Genomic DNA, 26025 nt, shown 5'->3' on the forward strand with positions numbered 1-26025 from the left:
CACTGTCCCCATGTGACCGGTGCTTCTCACTGTGCCCATGTGACCATAAAGCTTCTCACTGTGCCCATGTGACTGATGGTTCTCACTGTGCCCATGTGACCGATGGTTCTTACTTTGCCCATGTGACCGATGGTTCTCACTGTGCCCATGTTACCACAATGGTTCTCACTGTGCCCATGTGACTGATGGTGACCGATGGTTCTCACTGTGCCCATGTGACTGCGATGGTTCTCACTGTGCCCATGTGACCGATGCTTCTCACTATGCCCATGTGACCACAATGCTTCTCACTGTGCCCATGTGACTGATGGTTCTCACTCTGCCCATGTGACTGATGCTTCTCACTGTGCCCATGTGACCGATGGTTTTCACTGTGCCCATGTTACCACAATGGTTCTCACTGGGCCCATGTGACCGATGGTGACCGATGGTTCTCACTGTGCCCATGTGACTACAATGGTTCTCACTGTGCCCATGGGACTGCTGCTTCTCAGTGCACTCCTGTTACTGATGCTTCTCACTGTGCCCATGTGACTGATGGTTCTCACTGTGCCCATGTGACCGGTGGTTCTCACTGTAGCCAAGGCACCACAATGGTTCTCTCTGTGCCCATGGGATTGCCCAGGCACACACTGTTCATATGCCTACTCAGATACTCACTGTGCATGACATTGGAGGCGTAGAAGTCGGGCTCTTGCTGGTCGACAGTCGCAGGTTGACGGCAGAATCGCTGGATGTTCTCCTCCAGGTACCAGCTCAAGTTCTCATCAAAGACCGAGAACAGCAAGAACCTCTCCTTGTCTGAAATGAGCTGGAATAGAAAGTGGAAGCGGTAATGTCCATCGGTGAGCAGGTAAACTGTGAGGCCGCTACCAGAGGCATGCAGGCCTATCATGAAATGGGGATCTTTCTGATGAGAATGGGGGCTGCTGAAAGTATAATGAGGCTGGGGCAGAGCCTGGTACATTTCAGGCACAGACAGTAATGGATGACAAAAGCTGCTGTCTTCAAGACAGTGTTCAATTTCAGAGTGGACAATTTTCAAGACTGAAAAACTTGTAATGCATTGTACGGGGAGTCATTTCCCCCAAACGGCTGACTCAAATCTCAATAGATTCGAGGACTTTCTCAGCAGGAAAGCCCCTGGTGCATGCTCCAGTGACATTGACACTCCAGGCCTGTGATAAAATCTCTGATCTGTTTGACCCAATCCCCACAACCCTTTTGTGAATCTCTTTTTTTAAGTATAGCTGCTTTTTAGGTCTAGCCTACTACAAAGAGCTATGCACAGTCTCTTGTGAGACACATTGTGGCTTACCAATACCATAGAGAGGGTTGGAGTCCTCCCATTGGTTACCATTGTTTGGCTGTCCTTGGCACTCCCATTTGCCTGCTTCTTATTCGTTTCCCAGCGTGTCACTTTGTGTTTGTCCCTCCCATGGAGCATTGACACTTTAGGATCTCTCAATGGTAGCATTGCTGCTTCCACTGATTGCTTTTCAAGCACTACTTTTTTCTTCTGTGTAAAGCACTCTATTGTTGTGTGTTTTCGGGTTGTCTCTCTCCAGTACGCCAGTCCCCCAGCACTCCATGTTGCTCTCTGTTACCCGATGGCTTCTTCCTGCCCACCTCCCTCTTGCGCTCCCCCGTGTGCTCCTCTCCATTGCTTCCCCCATTGGGTCTTCCGTGTTGCTTTGCCCAACACCCCTTGCTGCTTTTAATACCCCCCTCCAGCGTTGCTTTCGCATCCCCTCCAGCCCTTCCCCCTGTTGCTTTCGAGTCCCCTTCCTTGTGCTTCTGCATTCCCCCGCCCTTCACCTGTCAGATTTTTGTAGCTTGTCTTAAAGATTTAGGCCTAGATGTATCAAGCCTTTTGCGATTCGCAAAGGCGAATTTCGGCCTTTGCGAATCGCAAAAGGCTTTTTTGCATGTTTGGGAATGTATTAAATAATCTCTAAATAAGGAATCGCAATAATTTGCGATTCCTTATTTTTCTTAAGCATTTAAGGAATCGCAAATTTTGCAATTCCTTAAATGCGATGTATGTTGGGTTCTGAATTGCGAATTTTGATTAAGAAATCGCAAATTACCACCAAGTTGAACTTGGTGGTAATTTGCGATTTCATTTAAAAATTCCCATTTTGGCATTTGTAAAGGTGCCATGTGACGCTCATACATGCCCTTAGGGCATGTATGTGCGCCATATGCACACACATATAAATTTAAGGGGTGCAGCAGGGTGTCTTTGAAACACCCCTGCACCCTTGAAATAATTCTCAATTTGCAAATTCGCAAAATGCGATTCGCAAATTGAGAAATATATCGCAATCATTCCTATAGGCCTCCTGGCCCATAGGAATGCATGGGAAATTATTCCTTATTTGCGAATTAAGAAATCGCTAAAAAATAGCGATTTTTTTACATACATTCCATTTTGAGATTTCTAAATAGCGATTCCTTAAAAATCGCAATTAAGAAATCGCAAAATGGAATTTTGATACATCTACCTCTCAGTCTTGCGTCAAGGGAGGAGGGAAGGTTCATGTGAATCTATGAAAGATGCCACTGCTGGAGAATTATAGTTCTAGGTAAGTGAATCTTTCCTCATGCAACACTCCATCTTTCACAGAGCCACATCTGAGAATTAAGACTAGCAGAGCAATGAAAAATATTGTGCGCAAGCGTAGACAGAGCAAGGTTAATCGTAATGAAACAAGTTGCCTAGCACAGCCTGTCCTGTTGTTTTCCTTCATTGCACCGGGCGCACCTTTAAAAAAGTGCACCCGGTGCCCCATTATGGGTAATGCGCTGCCCCAGGGTAGCTGCAAACTCGTGCTGCTGTGGGGGCAGCGCATTCACGTGAAATACGTCGCGGCTGCTTTGAAGCCGCTCCATGTTTCTCAGTGCAGGTGGCAACCCATCTGCACTTTTAAAGGTGAATAGGGATCCCCTTCCAGGCGGGTGAAGTCCGTGACTGCACCTGCCTACAGGGGAATGTCTGGGGGGTCCGTAGAGCCCCCTTTAACACCTGCAGAGGGCTGCTCTCAGGAGGCGCACTAAGAGTGCGCCACCATTTTGATCTCAGAAATGAGGCTGAACATCCTGTGATTCTGGGCAAATCACTTAATCTCCCCGTGCCTAACAAAAATGAATATGCCCTCTTGTAATGCAACTGGTGCCACGTAAAGCGCTCTGATACCCGATTCAGTTCAAGTTTGCGCTATATAAAACTCTATAAAATAAATATTATAAAAAGGGATTCCCTCATTTGCATGGGGCACTCCCCCATGCAAATGAGGTAACGCCCCCTTGAAGGTAGCGCTGGTGCTTTAAGTGCCCCAGCGCTATCAATATTACAGAAGGAGCTGCACACTCGTATGCAGGCTGTTCTGTAATACCAAAGTGCCCTGGGGGTGCACAAAGCGGGCCTTTGATACTTAGGGCCGCATTCTTCATTGCGCAAAAGCATAGGCCGAACAAGGTTAATTGAAATCAAACAAGTTGCAGAGCACAGCCTCTCCTGTTGCTCACAGTCTATGGCTGGTCCTTGACCTTTGACCTGCTTCCTCTCACAGTCTATGGCTGGTCCTTGACCTTCCACCTGCTCCCTCTCACAGTCTATGGCTGGTCCTTGACCTTCGACCTGCTCCCTGTCACAGTCTATGGCTGGTCCTTGACCTTCGACCTGCTCCCTGTCACAGTCTATGGCTGGTCCTTGACCTGGTCCTTCTCACAGTCTATGGCTGGTCCTTGACCTTCGACCTGCTTCCTCTCACAGTCTATGGCTGGTCCTTGACCTTTGACCTGCTTCCTCTCACAGTCTATGGCTGGTCCTTGGCCTCTGACCTGCTTCCTCTCACAGTCTATGGGTGGTCCTTGACCTTCGACCTGCTTCCTCTCACAGTCTATGGCTGGTCCTTGACCTCTGACCTGCTTCCTCTCACAGTCTATGGCTGGTCCTTGACCTCTGACCTGCTTCCTCTCACAGACTATGGCTGGTCCTTGACCTTCAACCTGCTCCCTGTCACAGTCTATGGCTGGTCCTTGGCCTCTGACCTGCTTCCTCTCAAAGTCTATGGCTGGTCCTTGACCTTCGACCTGCTTCCTCTCACGGTCTTTGGCTGGTCCTTGACCTTTGACCTGCTTCCTCTCTCAGTCTATGGCTGGTACTTGACCTTTGACCTGCTTCCTCTCACAGTCAATGGCTGGTCCTTGGCCTTTGACCTGCTTCCTCTCACAGTCAATGGCTGGTCCTTGGCCTTTGACCTGGTCCCTCTCACGGTCTTTGGCTGGTCCTTGGCCTCTGACCTGCTTCCTCTCACAGTCTATGGCTGGTCCTTGACCTGGTCCTTCTCACAGTCTATGGCTGGTCCTTGACCTTTGACCTGCTTCCTCTCACAGTCTATGGCTGGTCCTTGGCCTCTGACCTGCTTCCTCTCACAGTCTATGGCTGGTCCTTGACCTTCGACCTGCTTCCTCTCACAGTCTTTGGCTGGTCCTTAACCTTCGACCTGCTTCCTCTCACAGTCTATGGCTGGTCCTTGGCCTCTGACCTGCTTTCTCTCACAGTCTATGGCTGGTCCTTGACCTTCGCCCTGCTTCCTCTCACAGTCTATGGCTGGTCGTTGACCTTCGCCCTGCTTCCTCTCACAGTCTATGGCTGGTCCTCGACCTTCGCCCTGCTTCCTCTCACAGTCTATGCTGGTCCTTGACCTTCGACCTGCTCCCTCTCACGGTCTTTGGCTGGTCCTTGCCCTTTGACCTGCTTCCTCTCACAGTCTATGGCTGGTCCTTGACCTTCGACCTTCTTCCTCTCACAGTCTATGGCTGGTCCTTGCCCTTCGCCCTGCTTCCTCTCTCAGTCTATGGCTGGTCCTTGCCCTTCGCCCTGCTTCCTCTCTCAGTCTATGGCTGGTCCTTGACCTTCGACCTTCTTCCTCTCACGGTCTTTGGCTGGTCCTTGCCCTTCGCCCTGCTTCCTCTCTCAGTCTATGGCTGGTCCTTGGCCTCTGACCTCCTTCCTCTCACAGTCAATGGCTGGTCCTTGGCCTTTGACCTGCTTCCTCTCACAGTCAATGGCTGGTCCTTGGCCTTTGACCTGGTCCCTCTCACGGTCTTTGGCTGGTCCTTGGCCTCTGACCTGCTTCCTCTCACAGTCTATGGCTGGTCCTTGACCTGGTCCTTCTCACAGTCTATGGCTGGTCCTTGACCTTTGACCTGCTTCCTCTCACAGTCTATGGCTGGTCCTTGGCCTCTGACCTGCTTCCTCTCACAGTCTATGGCTGGTCCATGACCTGGTCCTTCTCACAGTCTATGGCTGGTCCTTGACCTTTGACCTGCTTCCTCTCACAGTCTATGGCTGGTCCTTGGCCTCTGACCTGCTTCCTCTCACAGTCTATGGCTGGTCCTTGACCTTCGACCTGCTTCCTCTCACAGTCTTTGGCTGGTCCTTAACCTTCGACCTGCTTCCTCTCACAGTCTATGGCTGGTCCTTGGCCTCTGACCTGCTTTCTCTCACAGTCTATGGCTGGTCCTTGACCTTCGCCCTGCTTCCTCTCACAGTCTATGGCTGGTCGTTGACCTTCGCCCTGCTTCCTCTCACAGTCTATGGCTGGTCCTCGACCTTCGCCCTGCTTCCTCTCACAGTCTATGCTGGTCCTTGACCTTCGACCTGCTCCCTCTCACGGTCTTTGGCTGGTCCTTGCCCTTTGACCTGCTTCCTCTCACAGTCTATGGCTGGTCCTTGACCTTCGACCTTCTTCCTCTCACAGTCTATGGCTGGTCCTTGCCCTTCGCCCTGCTTCCTCTCTCAGTCTATGGCTGGTCCTTGACCTTCGACCTTCTTCCTCTCACGGTCTTTGGCTGGTCCTTGCCCTTCGCCCTGCTTCCTCTCTCAGTCTATGGCTGGTCCTTGGCCTCTGACCTCCTTCCTCTCACAGTCTATGGCTGGTCCTTGACCTGGTCCTTCTCACAGTCTATGGCTGGGCCTTGACCTTTGACCTGCTTCCTCTCACAGTCTATGGCTGGTCCTTGACCTTCGCCTTGCTTCCTCTCACAGTCTATGGCTGGTCCTTTACCTTCGACCTGCTTCCTCTCCCGGTCTTTGGCTGGTCCTTGCCCTTCGACCTGCTCCTTCTCACAGTCTATGGCTGGTCCTTGACCTTTGACCTGCTTCCTCTCACAGTCTATGGCTGGTCCTTGACCTTCAACCTGCTTCCTCTCCCGGTCTTTGGCTGGTCCTTGCCCTTCGACCTGCTTCTTCTCACAGTCTATGGCTGGTCCGTGACCTTTGACCTGCTTCCTCTCACAGTCTATGGCTGGTACTTGACCTTTGACCTGCTTCCTCTCACAGTCAATGGCTGGTCCTTGGCCTTTGACCTGGTCCCTCTCACGGTCTTTGGCTGGTCATTGACCTTTGACCTGCTTCCTCTCACAGTCTATGGCTGGTCCTTGACCTTCGACCTGCTCTCTCTCACAGTCTATGGCTTGTCCTTGACCTTTGACCTGCTTCCTCTCACAGCTTATGGCTGGTCCTTGACCTTCGACCTGCTCCCTGTCACAGTCTATGGCTGGTCCTTGACCTTCGACCTGCTCCCTATCACAGCTTATGGCTGGTCCTTGACCTTCGACCTGCTTCCTCTCACAGTCTATGGCTGGTCCTCGACCTTCGACCTGCTTCCTCTCACAGTCTATGGCTGGTCCTTGACCTTCGACCTGCTTCCTCTCCCGGTCTTTGGCTGGTCCTTGCCCTTCGACCTGCTCCTTCTCACAGTCTATGGCTGGTCCGTGACCTTTGACCTGCTTCCTCTCACAGTCTATGGCTGGTACTTGACCTTTGACCTGCTTCCTCTCACAGTCAATGGCTGGTCCTTGGCCTTTGACCTGCTTCCTCTCACAGTCAATGGCTGGTCCTTGGCCTTTGACCTGGTCCCTCTCACGGTCTTTGGCTGGTCATTGACCTTTGACCTGCTTCCTCTCACAGTCTATGGCTGGTCCTTGACCTTCGACCTGCTCTCTCTCACAGTCTATGGCTTGTCCTTGACCTTTGACCTGCTTCCTCTCACAGCTTATGGCTGGTCCTTGACCTTCGACCTGCTCCCTGTCACAGTCTATGGCTGGTCCTTGACCTTCGACCTGCTCCCTATCACAGTCTATGGCTGGTCCTCGACCTTCGACCTGCTTCCTCTCACAGACTATGGCTGGTCCTTGACCTTCAACCTGCTCCCTGTCACAGTCTATGGCTGGTCCTTGGCCTCTGACCTGCTTCCTCTCAAAGTCTATGGCTGGTCCTTGACCTTCGACCTGCTTCCTCTCACGGTCTTTGGCTGGTCCTTGACCTTTGACCTGCTTCCTCTCTCAGTCTATGGCTGGTACTTGACCTTTGACCTGCTTCCTCTCACAGTCAATGGCTGGTCCTTGGCCTTTGACCTGCTTCCTCTCACAGTCAATGGCTGGTCCTTGGCCTTTGACCTGGTCCCTCTCACGGTCTTTGGCTGGTCCTTGGCCTCTGACCTGCTTCCTCTCACAGTCTATGGCTGGTCCTTGACCTGGTCCGTCTCACAGTCTATGGCTGGTCCTTGACCTTTGACCTGCTTCCTCTCACAGTCTATGGCTGGTCCTTGGCCTCTGACCTGCTTCCTCTCACAGTCTATGGCTGGTCCTTGACCTTCGACCTGCTTCCTCTCACAGTCTTTGGCTGGTCCTTAACCTTCGACCTGCTTCCTCTCACAGTCTATGGCTGGTCCTTGGCCTCTGACCTGCTTTCTCTCACAGTCTATGGCTGGTCCTTGACCTTCGCCCTGCTTCCTCTCACAGTCTATGGCTGGTCGTTGACCTTCGCCCTGCTTCCTCTCACAGTCTATGGCTGGTCCTCGACCTTCGCCCTGCTTCCTCTCACAGTCTATGCTGGTCCTTGACCTTCGACCTGCTCCCTCTCACGGTCTTTGGCTGGTCCTTGCCCTTTGACCTGCTTCCTCTCACAGTCTATGGCTGGTCCTTGACCTTCGACCTTCTTCCTCTCACAGTCTATGGCTGGTCCTTGCCCTTCGCCCTGCTTCCTCTCTCAGTCTATGGCTGGTCCTTGACCTTCGACCTTCTTCCTCTCACGGTCTTTGGCTGGTCCTTGCCCTTCGCCCTGCTTCCTCTCTCAGTCTATGGCTGGTCCTTGGCCTCTGACCTCCTTCCTCTCACAGTCAATGGCTGGTCCTTGGCCTTTGACCTGCTTCCTCTCACAGTCAATGGCTGGTCCTTGGCCTTTGACCTGGTCCCTCTCACGGTCTTTGGCTGGTCCTTGGCCTCTGACCTGCTTCCTCTCACAGTCTATGGCTGGTCCTTGACCTGGTCCTTCTCACAGTCTATGGCTGGTCCTTGACCTTTGACCTGCTTCCTCTCACAGTCTATGGCTGGTCCTTGGCCTCTGACCTGCTTCCTCTCACAGTCTATGGCTGGTCCTTGACCTGGTCCTTCTCACAGTCTATGGCTGGTCCTTGACCTTTGACCTGCTTCCTCTCACAGTCTATGGCTGGTCCTTGGCCTCTGACCTGCTTCCTCTCACAGTCTATGGCTGGTCCTTGACCTTCGACCTGCTTCCTCTCACAGTCTTTGGCTGGTCCTTAACCTTCGACCTGCTTCCTCTCACAGTCTATGGCTGGTCCTTGGCCTCTGACCTGCTTTCTCTCACAGTCTATGGCTGGTCCTTGACCTTCGCCCTGCTTCCTCTCACAGTCTATGGCTGGTCGTTGACCTTCGCCCTGCTTCCTCTCACAGTCTATGGCTGGTCCTCGACCTTCGCCCTGCTTCCTCTCACAGTCTATGCTGGTCCTTGACCTTCGACCTGCTCCCTCTCACGGTCTTTGGCTGGTCCTTGCCCTTTGACCTGCTTCCTCTCACAGTCTATGGCTGGTCCTTGACCTTCGACCTTCTTCCTCTCACAGTCTATGGCTGGTCCTTGCCCTTCGCCCTGCTTCCTCTCTCAGTCTATGGCTGGTCCTTGACCTTCGACCTTCTTCCTCTCACGGTCTTTGGCTGGTCCTTGCCCTTCGCCCTGCTTCCTCTCTCAGTCTATGGCTGGTCCTTGGCCTCTGACCTCCTTCCTCTCACAGTCTATGGCTGGTCCTTGACCTGGTCCTTCTCACAGTCTATGGCTGGGCCTTGACCTTTGACCTGCTTCCTCTCACAGTCTATGGCTGGTCCTTGACCTTCGCCTTGCTTCCTCTCACAGTCTATGGCTGGTCCTTTACCTTCGACCTGCTTCCTCTCCCGGTCTTTGGCTGGTCCTTGCCCTTCGACCTGCTCCTTCTCACAGTCTATGGCTGGTCCTTGACCTTTGACCTGCTTCCTCTCACAGTCTATGGCTGGTCCTTGACCTTCAACCTGCTTCCTCTCCCGGTCTTTGGCTGGTCCTTGCCCTTCGACCTGCTCCTTCTCACAGTATATGGCTGGTCCGTGACCTTTGACCTGCTTCCTCTCACAGTCTATGGCTGGTACTTGACCTTTGACCTGCTTCCTCTCACAGTCAATGGCTGGTCCTTGGCCTTTGACCTGCTTCCTCTCACAGTCAATGGCTGGTCCTTGGCCTTTGACCTGGTCCCTCTCACGGTCTTTGGCTGGTCATTGACCTTTGACCTGCTTCCTCTCACAGTCTATGGCTGGTCCTTGACCTTCGACCTGCTCTCTCTCACAGTCTATGGCTTGTCCTTGACCTTTGACCTGCTTCCTCTCACAGCTTATGGCTGGTCCTTGACCTTTGACCTGGTCCCTCTCACGGTCTTTGGCTGGTCATTGACCTTTGACCTGCTTCCTCTCACAGTCTATGGCTGGTCCTTGACCTTCGACCTGCTCTCTCTCACAGTCTATGGCTGGTCCTTGACCTTTGACCTGCTTCCTCTCACAGTCTATGGCTGGTCCTTGGCCTCTGACCTGCTTCCTCTCACAGTCTATGGCTGGTCCTTGACCTTCGACCTGCTTCCTCTCACAGTCTTTGGCTGGTCCTTAACCTTCGACCTGCTTCCTCTCACAGTCTATGGCTGGTCCTTGGCCTCTGACCTGCTTTCTCTCACAGTCTATGGCTGGTCCTTGACCTTCGCCCTGCTTCCTCTCACAGTCTATGGCTGGTCGTTGACCTTCGCCCTGCTTCCTCTCACAGTCTATGGCTGGTCCTCGACCTTCGCCCTGCTTCCTCTCACAGTCTATGCTGGTCCTTGACCTTCGACCTGCTCCCTCTCACGGTCTTTGGCTGGTCCTTGCCCTTTGACCTGCTTCCTCTCACAGTCTATGGCTGGTCCTTGACCTTCGACCTTCTTCCTCTCACAGTCTATGGCTGGTCCTTGCCCTTCGCCCTGCTTCCTCTCTCAGTCTATGGCTGGTCCTTGACCTTCGACCTTCTTCCTCTCACGGTCTTTGGCTGGTCCTTGCCCTTCGCCCTGCTTCCTCTCTCAGTCTATGGCTGGTCCTTGGCCTCTGACCTCCTTCCTCTCACAGTCAATGGCTGGTCCTTGGCCTTTGACCTGCTTCCTCTCACAGTCAATGGCTGGTCCTTGGCCTTTGACCTGGTCCCTCTCACGGTCTTTGGCTGGTCCTTGGCCTCTGACCTGCTTCCTCTCACAGTCTATGGCTGGTCCTTGACCTGGTCCTTCTCACAGTCTATGGCTGGTCCTTGACCTTTGACCTGCTTCCTCTCACAGTCTATGGCTGGTCCTTGGCCTCTGACCTGCTTCCTCTCACAGTCTATGGCTGGTCCTTGACCTGGTCCTTCTCACAGTCTATGGCTGGTCCTTGACCTTTGACCTGCTTCCTCTCACAGTCTATGGCTGGTCCTTGGCCTCTGACCTGCTTCCTCTCACAGTCTATGGCTGGTCCTTGACCTTCGACCTGCTTCCTCTCACAGTCTTTGGCTGGTCCTTAACCTTCGACCTGCTTCCTCTCACAGTCTATGGCTGGTCCTTGGCCTCTGACCTGCTTTCTCTCACAGTCTATGGCTGGTCCTTGACCTTCGCCCTGCTTCCTCTCACAGTCTATGGCTGGTCGTTGACCTTCGCCCTGCTTCCTCTCACAGTCTATGGCTGGTCCTCGACCTTCGCCCTGCTTCCTCTCACAGTCTATGCTGGTCCTTGACCTTCGACCTGCTCCCTCTCACGGTCTTTGGCTGGTCCTTGCCCTTTGACCTGCTTCCTCTCACAGTCTATGGCTGGTCCTTGACCTTCGACCTTCTTCCTCTCACAGTCTATGGCTGGTCCTTGCCCTTCGCCCTGCTTCCTCTCTCAGTCTATGGCTGGTCCTTGACCTTCGACCTTCTTCCTCTCACGGTCTTTGGCTGGTCCTTGCCCTTCGCCCTGCTTCCTCTCTCAGTCTATGGCTGGTCCTTGGCCTCTGACCTCCTTCCTCTCACAGTCTATGGCTGGTCCTTGACCTGGTCCTTCTCACAGTCTATGGCTGGGCCTTGACCTTTGACCTGCTTCCTCTCACAGTCTATGGCTGGTCCTTGACCTTCGCCTTGCTTCCTCTCACAGTCTATGGCTGGTCCTTTACCTTCGACCTGCTTCCTCTCCCGGTCTTTGGCTGGTCCTTGCCCTTCGACCTGCTCCTTCTCACAGTCTATGGCTGGTCCTTGACCTTTGACCTGCTTCCTCTCACAGTCTATGGCTGGTCCTTGACCTTCAACCTGCTTCGTCTCCCGGTCTTTGGCTGGTCCTTGCCCTTCGACCTGCTCCTTCTCACAGTATATGGCTGGTCCGTGACCTTTGACCTGCTTCCTCTCACAGTCTATGGCTGGTCCTTGACCTTTGACCTGCTTCCTCTCACAGTCAATGGCTGGTCCTTGCCCTTCGCCCTGCTTCCTCTCTCAGTCTATGGCTGGTCCTTGCCCTTCGCCCTGCTTCCTCTCTCAGTCTATGGCTGGTCCTTGACCTTCGACCTGCTCCCTCTCACAGTTTTTGGCTGGTCTTAGAGACCAAGGGCCCGATTCACCAATTACTCCTGCAGCGCAGTGCAGCAGCCAGCAATGCTGCGCGAGAACGAGAGATCAGAACGCCAAATTTGCTGAAAAATCGCTCTCTCGTCCCCTCTCCCTAGCGCCGGTGCTGGAATCAGCTGCTGTGCGCCACGGAGACACTTTATCACCATAGTGCAAGGGTGTCTCCCTGAGTCAAACATAGATTTTGTAGTGGAAGGGTCCCCTTTCAGTACACAATACTATGCTTAGACTAATTTTAAACATTTTACCACTTTGTATGTGTGGTGTACAGTGCAGCATGCATGCAAGCCGGAAAATAAAGGAGAAGAAAAAAATTCTTCGTTTTAGCGCCTGCTTGAAGGGTGCGCTATTTTCTGACGCTTAACCCGGTCTACTTCATATACTAAATTGTGTTTAGCATCAGAATCCTTGGGTGGTTGCATGGGAACTATGCGCTGCTTCCCCTTACTTTCGCGTTATTCCCAGCGCTAAACAAGTTTAGCGCTGGATAGCGAAATGGACACAATTAATTTGCGCCGGTTTGCGTCACGAGGTTCCCCTAGCCGGCATTATTGTCGAGATAGGATCTGCATCATTTGCGTCTTTGCCAATGGGGTCTTCGTTGATGGAATTGGTAGGAGTTCTTTTTTTATGGATAAATTCTCATTGATGATGAAGTTGCCATCAACAGCGGTGCCAACGGTGGCAGGGCTAGCGTCAAAGGGGCACACGTCGACAGGACTCTTTGCCTCATCAAAGCTCACCGTTGGTGGTGATGGACTGGGCCTCCTCATCAGGGTAGACATCAACAATGACATTTTGGGAGGTTTTCTAAGTCTCAGCTGTCAACAGGGACCTCATCGACAGTGTTTAGTCTCCTTAGAAGTTGAGGAGGAGGATGTCTCACCTCAGGCAGGTTATTCTCTTGCTTGTTCTGCCTCCAGACACCTGGGCCAGGAGTCCGCACCTTCAAGGCGGACACGGAGGGTCTTTGGGTTGGAGTTGCAAAGTTCTATGCACATGGACCTCCAAATGACGTACTGGAAATGACAACTACTATTCTGCTCTTCTTCACTTTAAATGCGCCTTTAACAGACTTTCTACATGGAGAATCTGTATTCAAGACTTCCAGGAGGGTTCCTTCTCTGTCATTCAACATCTGCACACTGCGAATTGCCAAAGTGCACAGGCGTTGGGCACACGTCCTGTTTGGTTTGGACAATAAATACATTTAGGGGCAGATTTACTTAGATTTGTGATGGGTTTGCGTCACTTTTTTTGACACTGCCCGATGCAAAATCTTTAGGTATTTACTGAGCTATGCAAAGCCACTTTGCGTAGGTTTGTATGGTTTAGTAAATGCAAGGTAACGCCGCACAGTGCATAGCGCTGCCGTGAATTAATGCGCATTAAGAAAGGCAGAATAAGCGTTCCCATGCATCCACCAATGGATTTTGATACATTCACGGATTTATTAAAGCGAGTTAACCTGGAAAGAGTCACAATTCTACGTCTCCCTAAAGCAGGCATAACGAAGAGATATCTTTACTTCGCCTCATTATTTCCTCTTTCCACGTTTGCTGCATATAGTATCACACATAGAAAGAGGAAAACACCATTAAGGTTTGTTTTTGTGCAGGAAGGTACTCCACCCTGTACACAAATAATCGTGCCTGTAAAACAGACATCCTTACACCATGGTGCAAGGGTGCCTGTGTTAGTGCTAGGCAGCACACCAATAGTGGCTGGCAGGGAATGAGGGTGGAGGGGCAGGGGATGGGGGTAGCAGAGGGGGTGCATAATAAAAAAAAAAATACCACTTACCTCTTCCGCTGGCCGTCGCTCCTCGCTTCTCCAGAGTTCGGGAACCAGGAAGCACCCAGGCTCCACATAGCCAATCACAACGTTGCAATGCAGCGTTGATATTGGTCTGTGCACCGTGGATCGGTGCTCTGATGGGGCTGGGGGCCTAGGCATATTCCTCACCAGGTTGTGTAATGCAGCCTCGTGGAGAACATGGTAAGTGCGCATGACTGGTTAGCCAGCCACAGACGGCCGGCCGAGCATTCATGTGCACTTAGGGCCCCATTATGATTGCAGGCGGATCGCCACCGCCCGTACGGCAGTGGTGATCCGCCCGCAGAAAATCTCCACCCGCACTGAATTCTCCCCCCGCCGCATTACCATGGCAGGGGGGAGCCCGGCGGACGGAAAGACCATCCGCCGGTTTTCCGCCCGGTTGGAGAGTCAACCGGGCGTAAAAGCTGCTAACATGGTGGCGGTGTCTGGGAGACACCACCATCCATATTAGCATAGTGGCAAGGACATGCCTCCGCCACGGAAAGGCAGGCGGACATCACTTGCGGTGCCCGTTGCGGGCCCCCAGGGATTCTGGGGGTTGGGGGGGTGTACCTGGGGGGGTACCTATGGTACCACCCTGCATTTCAATATACAACGTGGCAGGCACCGCGCGGTGCCTGTCATGTTGTGCATTGAAATGTATGATGTGCATTTTTAGTATTGCGGCGGCCGGTGCAGTACACACCGCCCACCGCAATGCTAAAAATTCGGGATGCGCCAGCCAGTGTGGCGGGTGGTTCCGTTTTGCGTCGGGATGGCAGGCGGACTTAGTCGGCCTGCCATCCTAATGCGCTCCTTAGTGTGCACAATCCATTCCTTCCCCTGTGCCTCCAGCCCCTGCCTGCCATAGCCTTGAACCGAACCTGCAAAAAATAAAATTATAATAACTAAGATATTATCAATTTATTTTTCCTGCTCAAAGAGTAGTGAGGCGACGCTCCTGCGCCTTAGTGGAGGAGCCGCCCCGTAGCACACAGGCGCCTGTGGGAGAGACCATGGGCCTCATTTATGAGGCCGTGCGTCACTATTACGTCGCCAGTGCGTCACTTTTTGTGACCCACCAGCAGCGTAAAAAATGTGCCTTGTTGCACTATATTTACAAAGTGACGCATCTAGATAGATGCGTCACTTTGTAAACCCCTGTGCTACATTATACCTGCGCCAGGTATAATGTATGCAAGGGGGGCGTATTGACGCAAGAAAGGGTCGTAGAAGTGACGCAGTGAAATCTATGTGATTTCACTGCGCCACTTCTGTAAATGTAAATGTAGAGGTACTTGTATAGCGCACGACTACCCGGAGGCCTCTCGGCGCTTGTACGAATACCGCTGAGGAACCCTTTCTGGCCTTTCCCTGTGAAGTGCCCACTCCTGGGCACCCCCAGGGTGAACCCAGGCATCCCCGGCGTTGCTGGGGCCATTGTGGAGATTAAGCAAGCTATTGCGCAGAGTTGCAAAGTGGGACTCATGATTAGAATAGGCACCGAGGCGAGAATTATCAGGTCCGAGGAAATTGAGCCCAAGACCCGCCGAGGCGGGAATTGAACCCTGGTCCCGGGCCAGACTTCTGCATCAGGGTCTGCCGCTCTAACCATTGAGCCACACTTCTCCACTTCTATGACACAAATGCGTCAATTTCTTACGCCTGCCTCACAGCAGGCGTAAGACTGACGCAGGCCCTTTCACATGGGGCTTGCCCCATGTGAAAGGATGCATTGCTGGAGTTGCGTCACTTTTGTGACAAACTCCAGCAATGCGTCACTTTTGCGCCTACAGACACGTCAGAAATACTGACGTATCTGTAACTCCTTGCGACACGATGCGTCATACTGTAAATATGACGCATCATTTGTGTCGCAAGGAGTGCGCAGTGAAAAGTGACGCATCGCTGTTTTCACGCAGCAAAGTGTCACTTTTCATAAATGAGGCCCCATGAGTGTGTCATATCTTAGTAGATATAGCACATTTCTGCTGTCTCCCTTTCACGCAACGCAGTAATTTTGCTATGGGAGTAAATATGCCCCTTAGTCTGTGGGTCTTCAGAAACAATCTTCCTCACTCCACATGTAGCTCATGGCTTTGATAGAGATTTTGACTGTGTTGCCTCAGCCATGGTGCTTTGGTTTTCAGACTTCTGAAGAATAGAGGTAAGCCCTGCTTTCTTTTGGTTAATGTAGGTTTTTGAAAGATGTTTTCTGAAGAAAAAAACCAAAACTGGTGACATGATCAAAAAAGAGCACAGCTCTAAGGATTCCCTGTTGCCTTTTCACGTGAGGATGAAAATCTTACCATAGTGCCACTGCACTGGTTGGGTAGACTTTGGGCAGTAGGTGAGGCGGGTGGGATACTGCTGGTCTGTGGTTCTTTACAGTTTGTGGTCGATGGTATTGACTGTATTCTGAAACTGCTGTGGTAACTCTGGATACCAAGGGTCGCCAGTGCCACCCACACCTGGAGACCCAACAGTTCTATGGCCACACTTACTCCCCTGAGGCAACAGGACAATATCCAGAGTCCTTGGGTGGAAAGATGGCTTTGAAGCATGGGAGGGTGATACAAGGGCACAGCGCAGAGGGTACCTCCATCTCTGGGACGAGGCATGCCCACTGCACCTGCAGTGCTGCAATGGTCTCTGCCGCCACTCAACCCTCTACATAGTGGAATGGTCTTTGGGTCAGCCCTGTCCAGCAGTAATGAAAAGTGTCTCTTTCCTTGAGGCGGCCTACACACAGCCTTCAGTCCACTGGCCTTACCTTCTGATTTTTCATGGTCAGGTGCCAGCACCCTTCGATAGTGTGCAGTATATAATCTTCTTCAAAGTCGAAGCAACCAAGCTTCATTCCAGACCACAGATGTGCTCCTATTCTTGAGGAGTCAGAGCAACAAGCAGAACCCTGTCCCTGGCAAATACCTCTCCAGGTAGGTGCAGAAAGCTTCCTTCTGAAGTGCAGACAGAGCACAACTACTGATTGGATTTGGCCATATTTGTTTTAACTTGGAGGCATTGGGTGGAAGCCATTGGCCACTGAATCACAAGTTCAAGTTTAACATTTTGTATAGCGCACTACTCACCCAGAGGGTCTCAAGGCGCTTGAGGGAGGGGGGTAATTTATTTATCGAATATCCAAGTTTTTAGTTGTTTTCTGAAGGAGAGGTGGTTCTGCGTAAGGCGGAGGTGGGTGGGGAGAGAATTCCAGTTCTTGGCCGCTAAGTAGGAGAAGGATCTTCCCCCCATGGTGGATCTTTGTATGCGTGGAATTGTGGCGAGGGCTTGATTGGACGATCATAGTTTGCGGGTGGGGGTGTAAAAGGACCAGCGAGTGTTGAGGTATTCGGGTCCTAGGTCATAGAGGGCTTTGTGTGCGTGGGTGAGCAGACGGAAAGTTATTCTCTTGTTGACGGGGAGCCAGTGGAGGTCTTTCAGGTGACCGGAAATGTGAGCTTGGCGGGGGATGTCTAGGATGAGTCTGGCTGAGGCGTTTTGGATGCGTTGGATTTTTTCTGTAGTTTGGCTGTGGTTCCGGCATAAAGGGTGTTTCCATAGTCCAGTCGGCTTGTGACCAGTGCATGTGTGACCGTCTTTCTTGTTTCGGTGGGGATCCAATGGAAGATTTTTTTGAGCATACGTAGGATGTTGAAGCATGATGATGAGACGGCGTTGACTTGTCTGGTCATCGAGAGGGAGGAGTCCAGGATGAAGCCCAGGTTACGTGCGTGGTCTGTTGGTATGGGTGCGGTTCCCAGGGCCGGTGGGAACGGCTGTTCTTCATCCACTCGGCTACTTCTTTCAACCCTTCGTGTAGGTTGGTTTTGGCGGTGTTTGAGTGTTTGGTGAGGGAGAGGGTCAGCTGGGTGTCGTCTGCGTAGGAGATGATGTTGAGGTTGTGTTGGCGCGCGATGGATGCAAGGGGACTCATGTATACGTTGAAGAGGGTGGGACTGAGTGATGATCCTTGTGGTACGCCGCAGATGATTTCGGAGGCCTCTGATCTAAAAGGGGGGAGGTGGACTCTCTGGGTTCTTCCGGCGAGGAACGAGATGATCCAGTCCAGTGCTTTTCCTTGTATTCCGACCTTGCTGAGGCGTTGTATAAGGGTGCTGTGACAGACTGTGTCGAAGGCTGCGGAGAGGTCAAGTAGGATGAGGGCGGCTGCTTCTCCGTTGTCCAGTAGAGTTCTAATGTCGTCTGTTGCTGCGATGAGGGCGGTCTCGGTGCTGTGTTTGGCTCGGAAGCCAGACTGCGAAGGGTTGAGGGATTTGTTGGCTTCGAGGAAGGCGGCGAGCTGACTGTTGATGGCTTTCTCAATGACTTTGGCAGGGAATGGGAGGAGCGAAATGGGGCGGTAGTTCTTGAGTTCAGTGGGGTCTGCTGTGGGTTTCTTCAAGAGGGCGCTGAGTTCGGCATGTTTCCAGCTTACCGTGAAGGTAGGTAGTTGAGGGAGCAGTTGATGACGTCTCGGAGATGGGGTGCGATAATGGAGTCTGCTTTGTTGAAAATGTGGTGGGGACATGGGTCGGTTGGCGATCCTGAGTGGATGGAGTTCATCAGGCGGATGGTGTCTTCACTGGTGATTGGGTTACAGGCGCAAAGGTTGTTGGAGGGGGGTTTAGCTTCGGAGGTGGGTGGGGTGGACTGGTCTCCAAAGCTGTTATGTATGTCAGCGATTTTGTTGTGGAAGAACGAGGCTAGAGAGTTGCAGATGTCTTGGGAGGGAGTGATGTCGTTGGTGCCGGCGGTGGGGTTGGTAAATTCTTTGACGATGTTGAATAGTTCCTTGCTGTTGTTGGCGTTGTTGTCGAGTCGATCCTTGAATGCTGATTTCTTGGTGGATCGGATCAGCTGGTGGTGTTTGCGGGAGGCGTTCTTGAAGGTGGCCAGGTTGTCAGTGGTAGGGTTTTTTCTCCAGACTTTCTCGAGGGTGCGACAGATCTTCTTGGATTTCTTAAGGTCATCGTTGAACCAGGGGGCTTTTTTGCTACCCTGCTTGATTTGATGGTTTTTCAAGGGTGCTAATTCGTCAGCGCTGTGGGTGATCCATTGTGTGAGGTTGGTGGCTGCTTGGTTTGGGTCCGATGATTTGCCAGGAGGGTTTTGGTGAAGCGATGTGAAGAGCTGGTCGGTGGTGATTTTGTTCCAGTTTCTGCGGGGAATTGGTTGTGGGTGGTTGTGGGTCGTAGTCTTTTTGTAGTTGAAGTGAACGCAGCTGTGGTCCGTCCAATGGAGAGCTGTGGTATGATTGAAGGAGATGTGCTTGCTGGAGGTGAAGATTGGGTCGAGTGTGTGCCCGGCATAGTGGGTGGGGGTGTCAACAAGTTGTTTGAGTCCGAGATTGGCGAGGTTGTCCAGAAGGGTGGTGGTGTTGCTGTTGTTATTCTTTTCCAGGTGGAAGTTGAGGTCTCCCAGTAGAATGTAGTCCTCGGAGGGGAGGGCGTGTGGGCTGATGAAGTCAGTGATGTCTTCGCTGAATTGTGTGTGGGTTCCTGGTGGTCTGTAGATGAGGGTGCCTCTGAGTGTGGTCTTGGGGTCGGTGTGAATCTGGAAGTGAAGGTGTTCGGCGTGTTTGCTAAAATGCGACTACGCGCCCCCCATCCAAAAAGGATGTCTCTTCCTGGTTTATATTTCCTCTCTTCATCCTGAGATTTCTCCTTTAATCCAGAGCTTTTTAGAAGGGCATAGAATGAGCTGGAAAGGAAAGATCAAGCTACATGTATGACAGTGAATGAAACCTGATGCCCTCAGTCAACCTCTCAAGTTGCTAGGCTACATTTAGCACAACACAATGGGAGGAAGTAGTGGTCAGTGGTAGGGAATATGCTGATGGGAGGAGGCAGTGTATATTCACCAAACCTGTCAGACATCTACTGGTTCTCAGGGGATGAAGGCTATCACATTCGTCTGGTGAAAAAAGCCCTCGTCATGACTCCGCCCACTCCCATAGAACGCCCGCACAGGCAGGGAATTAGCCGCGCGTGGGAGGGCCGCGGCAGTTATGACGAGATCAGCTCGTCATGAGCACAGCTCCACTGTGCCTCATGACGAGCTGAGCTCGTCATAAGCATGCAACGGGTTAAAGGGGGGAAAGCCTCACGTTTGCACCTGTGTTTACAGTATTCCTTACAACTACCAGTGCATTACTAAGATGTTCACCTCACTTGCCCAGATTCCCTATTTAATACTGAAAAGCCTGTAACACATGCAGCAATAGGGAAGTCCGAGAGTGCAGGAAAGTGCCCTTTTTGTATGGTCCCCCACATTTTGAGCCTGTGCTGATGCTTATGACACTGGAAGTGCACGGGAGCCTGCTTCCCAAACCCCAGTGCTAGTGCTCTCTCCCTAAACCGAATGTAACAAATTGGTGCTCCCAATGGGCAAGGACTTTTACCCCAGTCCCTAGTAAAGTAATACCAAAGGTACCGAGGGCATGGGTGTTAAAGGGGTCACCCGGGCCTGAAGCACTATTTGTGCCACCGTCAGTGACCCAAGTATGGTGATGACAGCTGAACCGCAATTGCAGACTGCAGGAACAGTGCAAACTGCCCCAACTCGACTTTTTTACCCTCACCAGGAGTGGCAAGGTCAAAGCACTATCTTTAATATATGTCAGTCACCCCTAAAGTAGCCCTCCTAAACCCATGTGGCAGGGTACAGTATATTAAAGGTGTGGACATATAAATGCAAGAGTATATGTCCCTAGAGTAGCCCTCTCAATTAAAGACTACTATAAGTGATCAGCGGGCCATAGGATAACATGAGCTGGCAGCGGGGCACCCCTGAGGTCGCCAGCTCCATTATGGTACAGCCAAACATGGTCATGTTTGCTATCAAACAATGTGCCTCTTCACCCCTGATATGATTTGATGTGACATGCACCCAGGTGCCGACCTTAGAGTTTGCCCTCCTGGTTGACCCACCCTTTCCTCTGCGCTGGCTGAAAGCCTGCAGCTGCCACTGCCCCAAAAGGAATCTAACCTCCTGCCAGTCTATGTGAACACTCCCAGGAGTCAGAAACAAAGTCCTGCCCAGGAAAGAGGTGACACTTCCCTGCCTGGCAGGATGGCTAGTGACGTGGCACATCAAGCCGGTAAGGTTCAAAGCATGAACAGTCTCTGATAAGCACGCAGGCTGCCTTCCAAAGGAGGAAGCTGCCCTCCCCCTGTCCCCAGGCACATTTACACCCGGGCAGGTGGGAACATTAGTGTGTCACGAGGGGTACACCCCCAGAGGGCTAGCCACACCCCTAGGGTTGGCTACCTGGCCTGTACAGACAAGGAAGGTTTCTGACATTTTTAAAAGTGTCAGGATAGAGGTTTTTGGGTAGAAAAGGTGACACCCACCCACAGATGTGGTCAACTCAGGGGCAGATTTGCCTATTGGCCACTTGCACCAACAACTACTTGCCACTAAATCTAGGATTTCTGGGACACCCTTGACACCAGAACCTCAGTACAAAGAGACCTGACTCTGCGACTTCAGGACCAGTGCAAAGCAAAGGTGCAACAACCTGCACCTATAGCAACCACACTGCACCTGCACGACTGTGACTCATCCCGGACCATAGACCGGCTCCCCCAGACAGAGTGCCCCCTTTGAGCGCCAAAGGCAACTCCAGACTCCCTTAGACACGTGGCACAAGTCCCCTGCAGCCTACAGGCAAAGACAAGCTCCTGGAACCAAAGAATTGCTGGTCATTGATCCTTCGAGGGATCACCCAAAGGTAGATGGTCAGCGTATTGTGGGAAACATAGTCCTGACCTCCAGTAAGTTTCGGGTAGCTACTATTTTCCCTGGAACCCCCGGACGTCGATGTATCATCTTGCTGACCTTACCGCTACCAAGACTTGTTGGTGACCACCATCTTTACTCGACGCTGCAACAAGAGGGAACAATGCAGCATGTTGAACCGCCCACAGCAGTGGTCCAGTTGTCAACCTTTTGCATCCCTTTCCTCCCCAGCACCGTCTAAGCGGTAACCCCAGCTCTCCTGTTGCTCCGACTTCCCCGCCAAGGACAGGAAGCACAACGCTGCACCCGGGCCTCCCAGGCCACGTACAATTTAACTGACTGTTGTGGCTTGGTCCTGGGACCTGCATCACCTTAACCCTCCGTGGGTTCCATATAACTCGACCTGCAAGTGACCGATTGTCACTAGTGCTTTTCCCCATTGACCGCTAAAGTAAAGTTTTGCAGTTGAGAATTGCAGCGTTTTATTGTTTCTTCTAAAATCCATAAATCCAGCTATGGGCATCCCATTGTGTTTGTTTTGGTGTCAAAATGTATACAAGAGTCAATCTGATTTGTTTTTATAAATTGGTGTTGGATTTCCTTTGAGTTGTGTCAATTACTTATTGTCCATGAAATGCGTAACACATGTTTCTCTAGTAAAGCCTCACAGCTCTTTACCACACTACCAGGACTGATGTACTGGTTTATTATAGGGAACCCCAAGACCTTCTTTGGGTTATTGTGCTAGTATTACAGTGTGAGGCCTAACCAGCATCTCCACAAAATACTCTCCTTTCCTACAGAGAGCACGTTTAGTAGCAAATGTTCCCTTTTCATGAGCACTAAATCCCCACTCACAGTTCTCCCCAACACCTCAAGTGATTGAGTGCAGATTATGTCATGACCCACAGGCACCCTTCTGTTGTGCCCTTCTTCTGTGTAATCTGTGGAAGGGGTTCAGGAAGCGGCTTTTTCCTTTTTGGGGTTACATGGCCAGTGGTTCGGCTCAGGACTCCCCTCTTTCCTTCAGTTATGTTACGTGGCCAGTGATGGGGACCAGGACTCCCCTCTTTCCTTCAGTTATGTTATGTGGCCAGTGATGGGGACCAGGACTCACCTCGTTTCCTCTCCGGTCCAGCGTCTCCTTGTTGCAGATAATCAAGGGTCCGATAAGGCCGGACGCCATGTCGCGCTCTGGATCCAGGGAGCTGTAGTAGAAGCGCGTCAGGCAGCGGGCATCCGACGAGGTTGGCCCATCATCCGGAGTCACTCGCCAGCTGTATGAGAAGGTCTCCTCTGGATGGATGGGCAAGTGCTTCACATCTGTATATGCTAAAAGCAAAGAGAACATTAGGGTCACTTTATAACCAAATACATGGGGGTAAACTTCTTCAAATATTACAACAGGCAGATTGGGACACCGAAATTAAAACGTGTGGTAGTTTTGTTTAACAGTCGGTGGTATGCAGATAATAAGCGATCCTTTTCAAAGCCCAGTCTGTTGGCTTACATGCAGGGCTGGTGCTGGATGAAGCCACCAAGGGGCCACCATGAAGAGGGAGGTAGACTGCCTCCAGAAACAGGAACCATCACCCCAGGCCTTTCCTTGGGTTCTGGGCCAGCTGTTGTTACTGGGCAGTAAGCCTTGTGTTCTGTTGTGTGCCACTGCTGTCCCAGGCCAACACTACTATGACACTGAGTAAAAAAGTTACTCTCTTTGGTAACTGTGCTCTCCCCAGGGAGTGAAGTTGAGCAATCAATATTTTCTCTGCCATGTTTCCCAGAGAGAGAAGTTTAGAAACTCAGAGGCAGAATGAAACAATAAGAAACTCTCCGAACACTCAATGTTTCGCCAGTACTTGTTCTCAGAGGAGAGTAGGACTTTTAATGATAGAGAAGTGAAAACTATAGCAAACATTATTAACCGAGGGATGAGACACATCTCCAGATGTTTGTAAAGTGTTTATGTGCTCAGTTCTGGATTGTCTACATTAATTGGCCATAGTGATCCCTGAGGGGGCATGTCCTGGGCTCCTGGGGCAGGTAGGGGTTACTGTGCAGCACCCTGTCTGGGTCCTCCCACTTACCACTGATGTCCTGGGGCCTCTAATACTGTCCAAGAGGACAACCAGGTCACCTCCTTTTCAGTACTTCACTATTTCTAGGCCACAAGAGTGATCTGTGAATGATTATTTATACTCAGATACTATATAATATTGCAAATAACACTAAGAATCAAGATCAATGAACGTTCTGTGTTTTTTTAGGGAAAGAAAAAACACTTATATTACAGGTGAATGGATTGGTAAAAGGGTGCATCGACCACGAGACGCGAGCGTTCATCAAATTCAAGGCAGGACATTTTCCCCTGATGAAGGGCTAGTCCTGAAGTGCATTGGGATTCTTAATAAATGCATAAGAAATACTCCAATCCTTGTGTGATGTTTCAACATTATGAACATGAATTATTTCAAAATCGAATAAAAGAAGACTTACATTACAAAAACTGATTACTGATTGATTACCTTGAAAGAAATTTTGCAAATGTCATAATTGTTGAGTTGCTTGCCTTTCCACTATGTTGTTATGGTGCCCTAGAGGTGGCGAGGGTCATGGGCCCCTAGCCATGCCGCGATGGACCTAAGGAGAGACAGATCCTCCTCGAGGTCGAGTCAGCTAAGGCTCTGCCTCTGGCCCTAGCCACAGTCTAGCCACAGTAGTGAATTTGCAGATGTTTGGTGCAGTAGGGGTGGAGGTGCCTGGCAGATGAACACATTTTTTGGTTCCAAGTGAAAAATAGTGCCTTGTTGGTGCTCGGCCCTGTGTGTGATGCAGATGGGCTTGAATTGGTTCCTCTTTTCAACAAGAAGCCAGTTGAGGAAGACAGAGGCAGGAGGCATGTGATTTAGGGCCATATGTATCAAGCAAATTTGTATTCGCAAAGGCCGAAATTCGCAGAATTTCGGCCTTTGCGAATGCGAATTTGCTAAATGGTATGTATAAAGCAAAATCTGGTGCAAAACAAGGAATCGCAAAATTTGCAATTCCTTATTTTGCAATTGCATTTAAGGAATTGCAAATTTTGCGATTCCTTAAATGCAATGTCTGAAGCAAAAATAATTTGCAAAATGTCCATAAGGAATCGCAAATTACCACCAACTTCTAGTTGGTGGTAAGTTGCGAATTCCTTGAAAAATGCTAATTTTTGCATTTTTCAAAGTGCCATGTGACGCACATACATGCCCTTAGGGCATGTATATGCGCCACATGTGCACCCATGCTTATTTCAGGGGTGCAAAAGGGTGTTCTTTGGTCACCCCTGCACCCTTAAAATTATTCTCAATTTGCGATTAGCAAATTGCGAATCGCAAATTGAGAATAACTTCCCATTCATTCCTATGGGTCCATAGAAATGAATGGGAAAGTATTCCTTAATTGCGATTCGCAATTTGCGAATCGCAATTAAGGAATCTTAAGAAATCGCAAAAAAAATGCAATTTTGTACATACATACCTATTTGCGATTCTCAAATAGCGATTTCTTAAAAATCGCTATTTGAGAATCGCAAATCAGGTTGATGATACCTATGGCCCTAAATCTCTTAATTGTAGCAAGGAAGCCCAAAGGCAAGGTTTTTCTTTACTGAATACAGGTGTAAGAAATTAGTTTGGAATAAAAGGGGACCTTCAACAGGCAAGGAAAGGTTGGCTTCTAGGGCAATGAGTTTTCTTTAACTCTTGGAAGCGGGAAAGTGGGCTGAGGTGGGGATGGAGAGGGCTGCAGTTCCAGAGGTCAGTGCTCCTGTAAGAGGTAAATATTCTACATTTTGTCACCAGTATCTTACCTTTAGATGCTGCCTTTGGGTTGAAAGCCCCGACACTGGCGAGTCCATGAGGGTAGATGTTGTAGGGGCGGCTGGCGCGGTTCTTGAACACAATCTGAAATGACACAGAGAGTCACCGTTGTCTTCTCGCCGCTGCACATGGGATCAGAAGAAGCCCTGAAATTCAGAAATTCTGTGATATCCTCCATTAGTTTGCTGTATTATGTGAAAAGGGCCCTCCTATTTTTTTTAATTTTTTTATTGTGTTTATTACTAGTTTTTGTGACCAGATCACTACCAGTACTGTTGTCCATCACAAGGATACTAGTGCATATTGCCTTCACTTTGAGCACCTCACAAATTTAGACAACTAATGAACTTGCTGTTTCCATATATATATTTGTGTGCAAAAAATGATGGTAATTCTGAAAGCAGTGGCGGCTAACTTATGAACAGGTTACCAATATTCCTTCAGGTGCCAGCCTCTTACTCCCTTTTCACAGTTTATATTAGAAGGTAAAATATTGCATCCCTTCCTGCAGTCTTGGTTTGTTGTGGCAGGAGGCTTTAAACAAATTCTCTTGTAAGTGTTCTAAGTGGGAGTTAGTATTGTATTGTATTGTATTGAAGTATTTATTTTGCGCTTACTACCTCAATGTGGGGTGCTGAA

The 26025-nt window shown here is 50.7% G+C and overlaps 1 protein-coding gene across 1 annotated transcript in view; it reads right to left on the reverse strand.

The window, feature by feature from the left end:
- LOC144784209 (coagulation factor VIII-like) overlaps positions 1-26025 on the reverse strand; it is a 357717-nt gene that overhangs the window by 66307 nt on the left and 265385 nt on the right. Inside the window, exons 10-12 of the mRNA XM_078662866.1 lie at positions 25377-25470; positions 22650-22855; positions 661-811 (exon numbers count right to left, since the gene is read on the reverse strand). Of these exons, the coding sequence (XP_078518992.1) occupies positions 661-811; positions 22650-22855; positions 25377-25470 (451 nt within the window). The remainder of the gene's footprint in view (positions 1-660; positions 812-22649; positions 22856-25376; positions 25471-26025) is intronic.

The sequence above is a fragment of the Lissotriton helveticus genome, chromosome 10, assembly GCF_964261635.1.
Source record: "Lissotriton helveticus chromosome 10, aLisHel1.1, whole genome shotgun sequence".
Classification (NCBI taxonomy): domain Eukaryota; kingdom Metazoa; phylum Chordata; class Amphibia; order Caudata; family Salamandridae; genus Lissotriton; species Lissotriton helveticus.